Consider the following 13,151-nt stretch of genomic DNA (forward strand, 5'->3'; position numbering starts at 1 on the left):
TAAGTTCTCCCTATTCAGTTGTAAGTCATACAGTTAATCAGGTCCAGGGGAGGATGCAAAGTGGGTGCAGTGGTGCAGATGCAACCCCCTTTCTGACCATGCCACAGAAGCAGCAGCCGGGAACTTAAATCCCCAAATTTAGGTAAGACTCCCATTTTCCCCCATCCCTACTCTATACACCTACTCCCTTTTCATCTGTCCTCAGGGGCACGATTCTTATCTGATTTGGGGACTTAAAAGTCTCTGTTGCTGTTCCTGTGCCACAGCCTGCTTGCCTTGAGGTCAGGGGGAGTTAGCTGGGGTAAAGCCACCCCCCCAGTGCTAGCTACTGCTTCTGCGCCCCTTTCACAAAATCCTGGATCTGCACAATCAGATCTTGTAGTCATTTATAATAGTTTAGTTTGGTTTGCCTTAATGGGTTTTCATTTCACACTAGCTTCTCAACATACCCTTGAAATCTCACCTTCTTAGGTATAAAACAAATGTTTTTTTTTAATGTACCTTTATTAATGGCTAAATATTTCTATCTTACTGATCACATTTTTATTTAGAATAGATCCAGGGTCCAAGCCATTAGCAATGTTCTAAAGTTACTTTAGTAATGGATCTTCTTCAAATTGAAAGAAGCCTGCTACTCAGCAGCCTGAGGTGGGGTGTGTCTGCATCCATCTTTTTATGGGAAAACCTATCAGGGCTGGTCATTCTCTTATGAGCTTATCAGTCCCCTTGCCCAGAAGTGACACTGTGTGATTGCTAAGGAGGCTTTTCTGTCAAGAAGCTCTCCTTTTTTATTTTATTTTATATGAAGTGGTTGTACTACAGGTTTGAAGCCAGCTTTGGCTGGCCCAGATAAGCAAGAGTAGGATGTGTGTAACCTAACTAATTGGAAATAAGAAAGACGGTGGGGACGGTACCGTGCCTGCACAACTTTGGCAGGTGGTGGTTGGAACAGGGAAAGACAGAAAGGACAAGTCTGTGAAGTGCCAGCTTTTAATAAATGGCCTTACAGCATCCATTCACAGCAGAAACACCCAAGGAAAGAGCACGTAGGCAGCTTGGCCCAGTCAAGGGACCCAGGTTGGGGGGGGAGGGGGTTTGGAAAATGTTTCATATTCCAGATCAAATTAGCCATGTCAGTTGTGAATCCTTTGGACTGAGCAACACTCAACTGGCTTCAGATTCCTCCCAAATTCGCTGGCGGGCGGGCGGGCAGGTGGGCATCTTATGTGTAGACCCAAGTCTGGAGGGCTCGGCTGCCCCAAAGTCTCACTTGCCCTTAGCCAAGGGCCCCAGGAGCAGGCTAGGGGAGAGTTCCCCATTTCCGTACCGGTAGCGCGGGGCCGAGATCCTCCCACCGGAAACTGGGCAGGTAATGCCGAGACTGGCTGGGTGTGCTGTCCGCAGCGCGTTGTTCAGGGGTGTACCCTCCACGACACCAGGCCGCTCAACTCTATGTCGCTCAGTGCAGCCACTACCACAAGGGACCCAGAGGGCGCGGGGGCCCGAGTCGCAGCCTGCCCCAGAGAAGACGGGGGGTCGCGTGTCGGGCTCTGGGAAGTCAGGGCGCTGGGCTGAGAGCGGGGAACCCGCAGGGCGTCGAGGCGAGGCGAGGCGAGGCGTGGTCCGCACGAAGCCGGGGCGGGAGCAGCGAGGTGGCTGCGCGGCTCGGACTCCGCCCGCCTCGCCTCGCCTCGCCCCGCGCCCGCTCCCGCTCCCCCTCCCAGCCGCGGCGGCGCCCGCCTTCTCCCTCCAGCCAGCGCCTCCATCCTCCGGGCGCCAGCCAGCACCATGGGCTGCCCGCGGCGGCGGGGCAGCCCCGCGGCGCCGTGAAGCCGGGCGCACAAAGACAGCAGGGCCGGGGCTGCGAGCGGCCACCATGCACGGCTGCGTCTCCGCCTCCTCCGCCCGGACGCCGCCGTGAGAGCGACCGGAAAATGTCCTCGCCGGCGGGGCCCCGCGGCCCCCGGCCCCCGGCGGTGCCTCCCCCGATGCAGGAGCTGCCCGACCTGAGCCACCTGACCGAGGAGGAGCGGAACATCATCATGGCAGTGATGGACCGGCAGAAGGAGGAGGAGGAGAAGGAAGAGGCCATGCTCAAGTAAGCGGCGGCTCGGCACAGCCCCAGCCCCAGCCTGGGGGTGCTGGGCAGGGCTCCGGGCACCCCGGCCCGGCCGCTCGCTTGGGGGCCCGGCAGCTCCGCCTGGCCCCGGGGGGTCCCGGGGTGGGGTTTCCCCTTCCACCAGGCCGTGCTGCCCCCAGCTGGCTCCCCCCGAGCCTGATGCTGCGCCAGGGGGTGAGGCGCCCACCCCTGTGTGTGGCGGTGGTAGCCTGGGGGACCCCTGCCAGCTTTGCCAGGGCTAGGGGAAGGTTGGGCTTGGCAGGCGGCTGGCTTTGGGGAGCGCAAGGTGTTGATCATGAGAAGAGAAATGCAGTGAGTCCTCCCCCACTCCCCATGACAGGGCGGAAGGCAGGCGGGCGCATTGGAGGGGTCCAGGGAGAGGCTCCTGCAATGATGGGGGCAGCCGGGAGGACTGAGGGTGCTGGCAGATGCCATGTTTGGACACTGGGCTTGCTAGCCTCTGTTGAACCTCCTGGCTGCCTTCCCCCCCCCCCCCCGTCTCCCTGGCAAACAACATATGCGATCGCATTTTCTGTCCTTTCCCTATTAATAGGAGGCTTGGCATAAAACGGTGTTAAATTGCCTCCTGTGAGGGATGGGAAGAAGATGACTTGAAGCTGTAGCCTGAGGAGGGGAATCAGATTGTCGCTACCTCTAACCACCCTCCAGGCCTGCTCACTTTTGGGTGGAAATGGCAGAAATGCTGAATACAGGCAAACCTTTCTAGGCTCCTGAACCTCTCTTTCCTGTAAGGTGTGGCCTCCTCTCTCTCCTCTCTCACTGTCTTCCATTTCCATGCGTGTCTTTGGGGAATAAGACACAAAAGGTGTGACATGGTGTGGGATTTTCTTCTGGCTGCGGTGGAAATAAACACTTTTAAAGTGTGGGTTCCAGTTTTTATGCTCCCCCCCCGGCCAACAGTGTCATCTATAACAGATGGAAATGCTGAATCCCTGCAGGCTCTGAACTTCTTGTGCCGTGTATTGCAAATTATGAAGCTGGGGCAGAGTCTGATTGTGCTGATGTCTCTGTCCTTTCTGATCAGTGCTGGGATTTGCATTTCTGCGGTGGCTGCTACTGCTGGTATTAATTGCAGAAATGTACACGGAGGCCCAGTTGCTAGTGATGCTCATTGCTTAGGGCTAGGAATAAGGCTGGGGGTGTGGTACTGTGAGCTCAGCCAGAAAGATGAGTTTAGTTTACTGCTGCTGCTTGTAACTCCTGGGGTGTGGTTGAGTCTGGGGTTTTGAAGAAAGCAGGTTTGTGATGTATGCTGCTGTATTAACCAATCTAAAGATAAAGCATTCAGGGCTGTTTTCAGTTTTCATTGTAAGAGAATAGAAAGAAAATGCAAATTGGATATTATAGATTGCGTCTTCACTTCCCCCATTCTCTGCCCCCAATTCCTCCACCATTACTACTTCCATATACATATTTAGCTTTTATTCTGTGGAAAACATTGCTGGGTGTGTGATAGTGTTACCCAGCAGTACCAGAAACCACACATCTACTACAATAGCAAAGTTTCATCAGGAATTATGCTAATTCCTAAGTTTTTTTTTTTTCTTGCTAATGTGGGATACAGGGTTTATTTTTCTTTTGTTTCTTTTACTTCACTTTCACTTTTTTATATTAGCATCTCTGAATCTTGGAATGATATTTGAAATGTTTTCCATGAGGGTGCTGGAAATCTTCGAAGCTTTTGCTAAAAGAACTTGGGGCTCCTTTCAAAGCCAATTTGAGCGGAGGTCAAAAATTAGGTGTTATGGATTCTGCCTGAAAAGTGGATCTTTCTACAGGTGTTCAAGGGATTTGTGAAGCCAAAAGGCACTTCTTACACTTACATTCACATACTTAGATGCCTTTAATGAAAATAAATAATAGGAGAGGCTCCACTTCAGCCTGAGAAAAAATGTGTTTTTAAGAGGACTTCCCCCCCCCCTCCCTTTTAAATCAAGAGCTGAACTCACTCAATATTCAAGGAATTTATTGAAAAAGCTTAAAAGGTTGCATATGTTATGTTGCTGTATCACTGGTTTATGTAAAATAGATAACAGTAACTAATCTTCATCTGGGTCATTATGTTGTATAGAACCACTGTATCGTCTAAAAGCATTGTTATTTTGTATATAGCCAGCACTATATATTTTTTCCCCCCCGAGACAGGATGTGCATCCTTATCCACACACCCTTCCACAGAATAACTATGAGAGAGGATTTCTGGGCAAGAATTTGCTTCCATAGTTCTGCAGACAGGAATAGGTGCCATACGGGTAGGACAGGACTAGCCATATAGTAAGTTTCACAGTTGTATTACACATGGCATGTATCATGAACCTTTGACCCCCTAACCTCCCTCTGCCCATTAATCTATCTGCAGCAAGACTCATTATACCATTGCAAATGTCTGAGCTGCTTCACATGCCTATTAGCTTTCTTTTTAAAACAACTCAACAAAGAAATGTTCCTTTCTTTAGCACTGACATACCAAATGTGAAAGTTCCCTGAAAGTAACACCAATCTGAGATGTACAACAGGCAATATTCAGTCCTGGATTAGTGACAGATTTGTTGGCCAGTAGATTATTGCTCATGGGGGCTAGAAAAGGGAGCTGAAGCAATGTGCATCTTTCCAGTGAGTGCAGCACTTGCTTTCTGTTCTGGAATATCCTGAAATGTTAGACCTTAAAATATATGAAAAAATAATTTTGAAGTAACATAGGTGTTTCCAAAACCTGTATATTTTCCTTTTTATTACCCCTAGAGCATTGGGGTTTGTGTGTGTGTGTGGGGGAGAGGGGGAGTTGTGGACAGACAGTGAGAGGGAGTTCAGAGAAATTTCCCTTGAACTTTTCTTATTATTGAGGAGGTAGGAGGCTTGCCACCTGCTGAAGTACAGACAGTTTTGTACACAGGCCCCCGGGATTTTTGGAGAAATACAGAAGGTTGCAGTCCATCTACAAGGACTCTGTCCCTCACCATCAGCTCTGCAGATTGGTCACCTCTCTCTTCCATTGTCCTGTTTCGCCTCCCAAGTAGCAACACTCTAATAGAGCATCCCTGTAAATGTTTCTACCATCAGTAGCTGCCACAGTGATCTCTCCTAGAAGTGGAACTCCATTTTATGTAGCAGAGCTATGGAAATACATAATGCAGTTTCAGATTAGGGGAAAATTCTTTTCATTTTTCTAGCCTCGCCTGACCCCGGGTTGTCTTCTTGGTGTTCCCTCCTGATTTGTTAAACCTTGGACTTGTGAAGTTGCCAGCCAGGGTCCAGAATAGGGTGATTTCCAAAAGTATTGCCAGAGGCAAATCTGTGGCTGAAGATGGCTGGCTCAATACCTTCCCATGTATTGAGCTAGGGCACAATCTGGCCCATGATGGGTAAGGTTGACGTTGATAAAAGAACGTAGGTGCAAATAGGGGAACATCTTGCTAGAGCACAGTAGCTTGGCACCTATTTCACCTATAAGCCTCGTCAGGCTTCACAGATGAGATGTCCCTGCACCCAGGTCCCCTGAAGGGCTTGATCTTAGTAGGTCTGCTCAGGGTATGTCTAACACCTTGAATTCAGAACAAAGCACAGCCATTTTCATTTTAAAATATACATGGAGGAGGTGATGATGTTCACCCTTTGGAGACTGATTCTTCAGCTCAGTGACTAGGGAGCTCTCTCTGGAGGGAGGAGAGTTAGGATCTGGTTTCTACTCCCAATGATGCTCATACATTTTGCATTAAAGAGTCATCTAGTAAAATACATACACAGTATTAGGAGCATGGATTGCACACTAGGGACTATATCCTACTGCACCTATTATATAGTGCCTAAGTAGATTTAGGTGCCTAAGTGTGATCCTGTTCCATGCTGTTTGAATCCATTAATCCATCTGTTTTTGTAACTTGTGTCTTAGTCTTAAGGCTAAGACTGCAAGAGATGACCCATGCACCTTTTCTGTTAAATTTTTTGGGGTTTCGCTTCTTGGCCTCTTGAAGGCTCAGATCAAGTGTAGGATCTCATTTAGTCAACTGTGTTCACTTAGGTGCCTAACAGGTGGGATAGAATCTAGCCCCAGTTCTTTTCCTTTCCCAGATAAATGGTCTCTCCACTGAGTTATAGTTAGGATCCCTTTTGCCATGCTTCTCCCATGAGTGTTGTATTATTGGCTGGACTGTGGCCCACCTTTTAAAGACAGGGACAGGAAGAGAGGAGGAGTAGAGGTTGCCCCTACACACACTATTCTGTAGGCTGATATTTTAGGCCTTACTCTTGGAAAGTGAGAAGTATGAGTTTTGAGTTCTCTGAGACTGAGGAAAGGCTAGGACCTGGTTCTTGTAACTTCTTATATAAACAGGCTTTATATAAAAAATATGCAGTATCAGTACAGCTTCCATCTCTCTCTCACACTTTGTCCACTTCTTAAATGATGAGTGAGCCAGTCCTCTGTAACAAAAGGGATGAATTTAGATGCCGTATTCCAGGATGCATTTTTAACTGCAAATCTCTATTTCACACAGGTCCTTAAATGAGGAGGGAGGCAGGATTGCAGACACACTTGTGTTTGGTTTTTCCTGTTAGTTAGCTTTGGTTCCCACTTCTCAGCATGGAGAAGGGTTGAAAAGAGAAACAAACTACCTTTCTTTATAAATAAACCATTTCCCAGAGTGATTTTAATAATGCATATTAAAACACAAGAGGCCAGATCCTTTCCCACTTACTAAGCACCTAAGTATAATGGTTTTCTACCCTAGTCAAGTCCCAGGAAAAAACAATACACATTTTTGTAACATGCTATAAGTTTAGCCATAAAACTGAGTCACAAGAAGCAGTATGCAGGAGGTAAACCCATCTGCTTTTTGCATTAACTTGTTTTCAGGGACTTAAGCAGGTTGGAATAGAACCACTTTTAGGCATCTAAGTCCATTCTAGTGCCGAAGAGGTGGAATAGGATTTGGTGCCAGATAATTTGCTAAAAAAGGTTTTGCCTATTGATAAAGCAGAACTGCACTATATCATAAAATAATTCAAATTAGCTGCAAAAAACATCAAGTGTAGGCGGGCCCAAGGTCTATACAGTTTTTAAAGCTGAAATGTGATTATTTGGAAATCCCTTTGCAAATATGCAAAATACATCACTGTAATTATTTGTGTCAAGTACTACACATGGAACCACACAGAACCTGGCAACTCCGGGCTCTGATCCTGCTAGTTCTGGGACTCCCACAGCTCAAGAGGGAGGTGGGCAAAAGAACAGCCAAAAGAAATTTCTGCTTCATCACTTACAAAGCAGCAGCTGATCAAGAAGGGAAAAATTGAGTCTCTTTGCTGGGAAAGATACCAGCTGATAAACATGTTCCCAGGGCTGCTTTTGGAAGTGGCTGAAGGCAGTGGGATAGGTGGTGCCTTCTATCTTTCCCAGTAATGAAAAGGTTGTTTGAAATACTTCAGTTTAAGAAACAAAACAAACAAACAAACCAAAAAAAAACAGGGTGCAGTGAAAAGAACATGCATTTAGTTCATAAGTAAGCATACTTTTTGCTGTAGTCGCACTTAAGGGTAACAGTTCAATGTTGGGAGGGCCCCAGTTGGGCACTGTTGCTTTATCGAGTTCCTGAATGGGTGGGTGAGATTGTTTTGCCCCTGCACCATGGATTTCTCCTCCTCTGGGCAGATGGGGTTCAACACTTGTCTTTGGACACCGGAGACCTGGCATCCTAGACCAGGGGTCCTGTAGAAACTTTCACTGCAAAGTTGTTTTTCTAGGGTTAGGGGTGGCATTGCAGGGTATATGTGCTGTTCTATTCTGTAATCTCCATAGGCCAGAAAGTGAGATGTTAAAACTGGGGTCTTCATCAACGCAGCTGTGACCAGGAGGGCTTTCTGGTTTGATTCAGACTGGCAGAAATTGGGGATGCTGTTGCAGGGAGGAGGTTAGGCAGCTGTAGGGATTCCATGTGGATGGATCTTGACACCTGTGAATTCCACAGGGTTCATACACTTTGGGGAGTTTTCAGGGTACCATGGCAATAGTCAGTAACCAGCATGAGGGACTGGTCATAGAGACTTTGGTTAAAAGTCCCTTCCTGTAATTATTGCATAGGAATGAACAGTCTGACTCACAGTCACAGATAAGAATGCTGAGTGAAACTGAACACTCTAGAGCTGAATTCACACTACCACCAAACCAGCAGCAGGTTATGCTATCCTGGCAGCAGCAGACACTATCCTGGGAATACTGAGGAGGAGCCATAGCAACTATAGCAGCGTGGGAGGTGGTAGTGAAAGCCAGGTTGGGCATCTCCACTGCTCCCCAGCATGTGAGCCAGTGGTCCTTGTTCCCCTGCGTGGGTCCATGTGCAGCAGAAGAAATGTGGGCTTCCTTTTACACTCAGACCTGCCACCTGGTCTTAGCATGTTTTTCTCTGCTGCCTACCCTTGGGAGCATCTCATGGAACAGAGATGCTCCCATGAGGCAGAGAAAGATAGAGATGGGCTGAGTTGTACTTCTTCTATCTGGTCCCTCCCAAATTTGGTATACAGTACAATCAAATGGTCCATATGGTTTTTCTGCTATCAACTATGGTTGTTCCATAATATCAAGATGGAGTAGTCTATTTAAAAGATTCAGGGTTTAAAGGATGATAACACTGCTACGGTTGCAAACAATAGAATTGTTATACTGTGTTCCTTTTAAAAATTATTGGAAAACTACAGTTACAGAGCGTTATGCTGTTCATAAAGTGGAGCACTAAAAAGTTATGGAATGGCAGGTTCATAGATGCTTATGAAGCCTCAGCTTGGCCTCCTTGTGTGTTTGCATTATGACACAATCTTTAATTACATAATCACATACTATTTTTTCCATAGGATACTTTGACCCTTGTGCAATCAATAGGGAGAGTGATCAAGCTCTGTGCCAGCAGGTGTAAATCTGGTATTTCCTCCCCTTCGGGTACTTGACTTTGCAACCTAAATAAAATGCATTAAATATATTTTTAAAAAATGTGAATATAAAACGCACAAGCATAAATGCATTTGTGCTAAAGACATATGTGAAATGGGCCTCGAGTTTGGACAGACTGGAATTTTGCAGAGCCTGGAATGCAATCATCTACCCAGATTCATTTCCAGCCCCAGTCTATAATGGGCTCATTCAGAACCTTTAGACTCTATTTCTCTTCATGATCCTTCTTATGTGGTCTTCCACAGAGTAAAAGTAATTTCCACAGGTCTTTGTTATACTGGAAGTCTGATATCACAGTAATCCCTTCTGACTTTTAAACTCAATGAATCTATAGATTAATGGGCATTACCTGTGCCAGACAGGAGGGCCAAGTCAAAGATGGAGGGGAAGAGTTGGATTCTTGGATAAGAACTCCCTAGAGTACAGGCATGTTATAACTCTAGATCTTGAAAAAGAATTGTGAAAAAGAGCACTCCTCTTTTAACATACTTGCTGTCTAATACTTCATTAGTCGGCGTTCTGAAAAAGTCAGTGTTCAAGAGTTAAAATAATATTATTTTTTATTCTTAATTTTGGCAGTAGTCTTTATAAGTCCTACAAAAGACTCTTCACTTTTTTGCTTTCTTTTGACAGAGGAAAACAACTGACAAACATGGCATTGTTCCCTCAGCTGATTGCTGAGTACTTCTAGGACTTGCATTTAATACTGAAAGACAAGGTTTAAAACAAAACCCTTGTGACTGAATATACACGATATATTGTGAAAATATTAGGAACATTTTTCTGCAAGTACAAGTGGAGATAGGTTCATTGACTGCAATACAGCTTTATGTATTTGCACCATTGACGAATTTGGGCCAACTGCTGTTTCTACAGTGAATTGCTTTTGGTTGCATGTTTGAACTGAATAAACCCATGGTCGTATTCCTGGAAACCTCATTCTTCCATACCCCAGACCTTCTGTACCATCTGTGTACATTAGTTCCTTCCTGATTCAGATCTAAAATTATTCTGTAAAGGCTTAATTCTGCTGTCCTATATTGTATAGTGGTCAAATCCAGCGTAACTTCACAGGTGTAATAGAGATGCTTTGGATTTTGACAGGTGTAAATAACATGGAAAAAGTGGCTCCAACCTCTTTGAGGCATGAGATGCTTTTGTTTATTAATTTTGGAAATAACGCAGCAGAGTTTGGGAGCCTGTAAAAATAAATAGCAGTTAGTTGGCATTGAGTTCAATGGAAGTGGAGTTAGGCCAACCCTGGGTACATCTACACATGTGCTTTACTGCGTAATTGACTAATTAGCTCCACTGCAGTTAAGAGTCACTGTCTACACGTGTCTATATTAAGGCACAGTAAATTAATTAACTCCACCATAGGACAGTACTGTCCAGACAAGTATTGTCTTACTGCAGAGTAATTTACACTGCTGCAACACAGGTGTAGACGGAGACTGGGGCTGGCTGGGATATGAGGGTGCTAAAGAGGGTGTCTGCTATGTGGCTCTGCACTTCAACACTCTTGTGCCCCAGCCAGCACCCCCTGCCACCCAATGCTGCGACCTGGAGCTTGGGGCTGACCTTCCCATCCCCCACCCTGAGCCTGGGGCTGCTCTGCCCCAGCTTAAACTGCTGCCTTCTTGGGTGCATGTTTATATGCTGCGCCCGGGAGCTGTTGACTCCAGCACGAACTGTGCAGGAGTTTATTGCTCCACTCTAAATGGGTGTGTAGATGTACCCCATCAACACTAATGAAAATCCTATCATAACATTTTTAGGGATAATTGATCTAAGACACTTATGTGTCTTCAGTGTAACTTTAACTTGCAGTGACTGTAAAGGATAAAATATGTAATAACATTTCATTGAATAACATACAAAGAGTAAAAAGGTTCAATTTTGTTCTTGTGGAGATATCTGTGTATAACCTGAAATTACAGGAATAAATTTCTACAGAATTTATAACTTATTCTTCAATGTGAGCTCTCATGCCAGGCCTGGGCATACTTGGGTAGATTATCTGATAAGTGCTTCTGTCAATTATGACAAATATTTAACACTTACATTATTCCCTGAGTTTACATGAGGTGATATTTTCCTCTATTTTGCCTAGTTTTGAAATTGAGAATCCTGTGTCATTTTTTCATTGCCCTAAAAACTGTAGAGAGACTGTATTACCTGAAGTGCATTCATGTTGGCTCTGATACTTGTTATTTAAGGAGGACAGTTTTCTCAAGGATGGGCTGTGATGTGGGGAATGTTTTAATTCTCTCTACAAATAATTGAAATATAATCCTTGCAGTATCATCACATATCAGATGCTTGTGTCCAAAGACTGAGTTCTGAACAAGAAAGCCATGATCTAAATATATTTTCTGGCATAGTTTCAGAAACAAGAAGAACTGGTTATGATTTTTAGTGCCATGGTACCAGCACATAAAAAGCCAGCCATATGCTCAGCACTTTAACCATAAAAGGGCAAGGGTGTGGCAAAGTATTGTTTCCAGACATCTCTACTGGATGTAAAAACTGCATGAATTTTAACATGCCACCTGAATCTTACTACCATATTTTCTCATATATAGTACACCCCAGATTAAGGTACTTGCACTGTTTTTGAAAGGCAGAATGAAGGGAAAAAAAATCTTTCCTTGTAATAAGTAACTAAATTGCAGCAGCTAGGGAGCCAGGCATTGTTCTGCTCCCTGCAGATGGGTGTAGACTTTATTTTCATACTTGCCTGGTAAGCAGCAGAACCTGCTTTCACCATATTTTTCAAATGTAACGCACATTCCTATTGCCAGCAGCTGGTTTTTGGAAATAAATGCATGTTGCATGCAAGAAAATGCAGTATTCACAATCTTAGGACCTCACTGTGCAAAATTCTTACTACAATCGGTGTGAAGAGGTGCACAGCTACTACCACCACTGTGTCTAGGTGAACCTATTTTAGATTCCAGTGTAACAGCAATGCATACATGGTAAAATCTGTCAAGTTTTGGTTAAACTACACCTTTCTGAGCAGTTAGTCTTAGAAATGTGAAGGACTGGTGAGCCTGGTCTCAGTCACTTTGGAGAGATGGTGACTTTGTGCAGAACAGTAGGCTAGTGTTAAGGCTGTTTTATAGTCTCTATATTGACTTTCAATTTTGGAGATCTACAGTGTGCCTTTGAAGCCAGTTTGGAGCCATTACGGCCATCATTCTATAGATTTTAAGAATGTTTCCTGTGTATAGTCCTTGGGATGAATAGCAATTTCTGGGTAGCATGGTGCTCTTTGAATGCCTTCATATTCAAATCAGTTGTGTACGTTAAGCTCCTTACATCTAAAGCTGTTTATTTTTGTAAACTTTATTACATGGGGTCTTTCATTGAAATGCTCACAAAGGAAATGAACCCTAACCTTGTAAGTTTATTAAAATAGCTACTTTTTGGCAGAGAAAAGTCTTGAGCTCAGATATCCAGAACAGAACTTTCTTTCCCAATCTGGTTATCCACTTATCTGTATAAATTAAATATTTAATTATCTAACATCCTTCTGATGGTTCCTGATACTCCTCACATGGAGTAACTTCTAGCCTTGTAAAAACTAATTAGTATTTAGAAAAAATTAATTCAATACTATATTTGTAAAATAACTATATTAGTTCATTTTGGAGTGCTGATAATTCCTTCAGAAGCATAAATGTAAAATAGAGTTTTGCAATAACTAGTTACTTTATTCTTTTTGTAAGTAGTTAATAAACTTGGGGCTTAATACTTTAAAAAAAAAAAAGTGCAAATAGCCAAAACATCAGAATGGGCTGTTTTTATTAGCAAGGATTACTCTCATGAAAATGCTTTGCAGAATTAGACCTTTAACAATGAAAATATTTGAAGCATGGTATAATGAATCATCTTGCATACATACATGCATTATGTACAAATAAATATATTTGGAACTAGGCTTTATAGACCACTGGATGTATTCAGTCACATTTGTAGCCATGATATTGTTGGAACTGGTGGCTTTGGTGGTATGAAGTGTGCTCTATGTAAAGTATGCATTAAAAAAACAATAAAAGCAAAAAA

At 44.3% G+C, this 13,151-nt stretch overlaps 1 protein-coding gene across 36 annotated transcripts in view; it reads left to right on the plus strand.

Annotated features, from left to right (window-relative positions):
- Positions 1-1,691: 1,691 nt before the first annotated feature.
- The window catches only part of RIMS1 (regulating synaptic membrane exocytosis 1), a 574,877-nt gene continuing 563,417 nt past the window's right edge, over positions 1,692-13,151 (plus strand). For 19 of the 36 annotated variants that reach the window (XM_019496609.2, XM_059730990.1, XM_059731011.1 and 16 more), the window contains exon 1: positions 1,693-2,098. In XM_019496609.2, the coding sequence (XP_019352154.1) occupies positions 1,935-2,098 (164 nt within the window). In that variant the 5' untranslated portion in view covers positions 1,693-1,934. Of the gene's footprint in view, positions 2,099-13,151 lie in introns of all 36 variants that reach the window. The other 17 variants (XM_059730969.1, XM_059731058.1, XM_059730979.1 and 14 more) reach the window with 2 other exon arrangements.

The sequence above is a fragment of the Alligator mississippiensis genome, chromosome 1, assembly GCF_030867095.1.
Source record: "Alligator mississippiensis isolate rAllMis1 chromosome 1, rAllMis1, whole genome shotgun sequence".
Lineage (NCBI taxonomy): Eukaryota > Metazoa > Chordata > Crocodylia > Alligatoridae > Alligator > Alligator mississippiensis.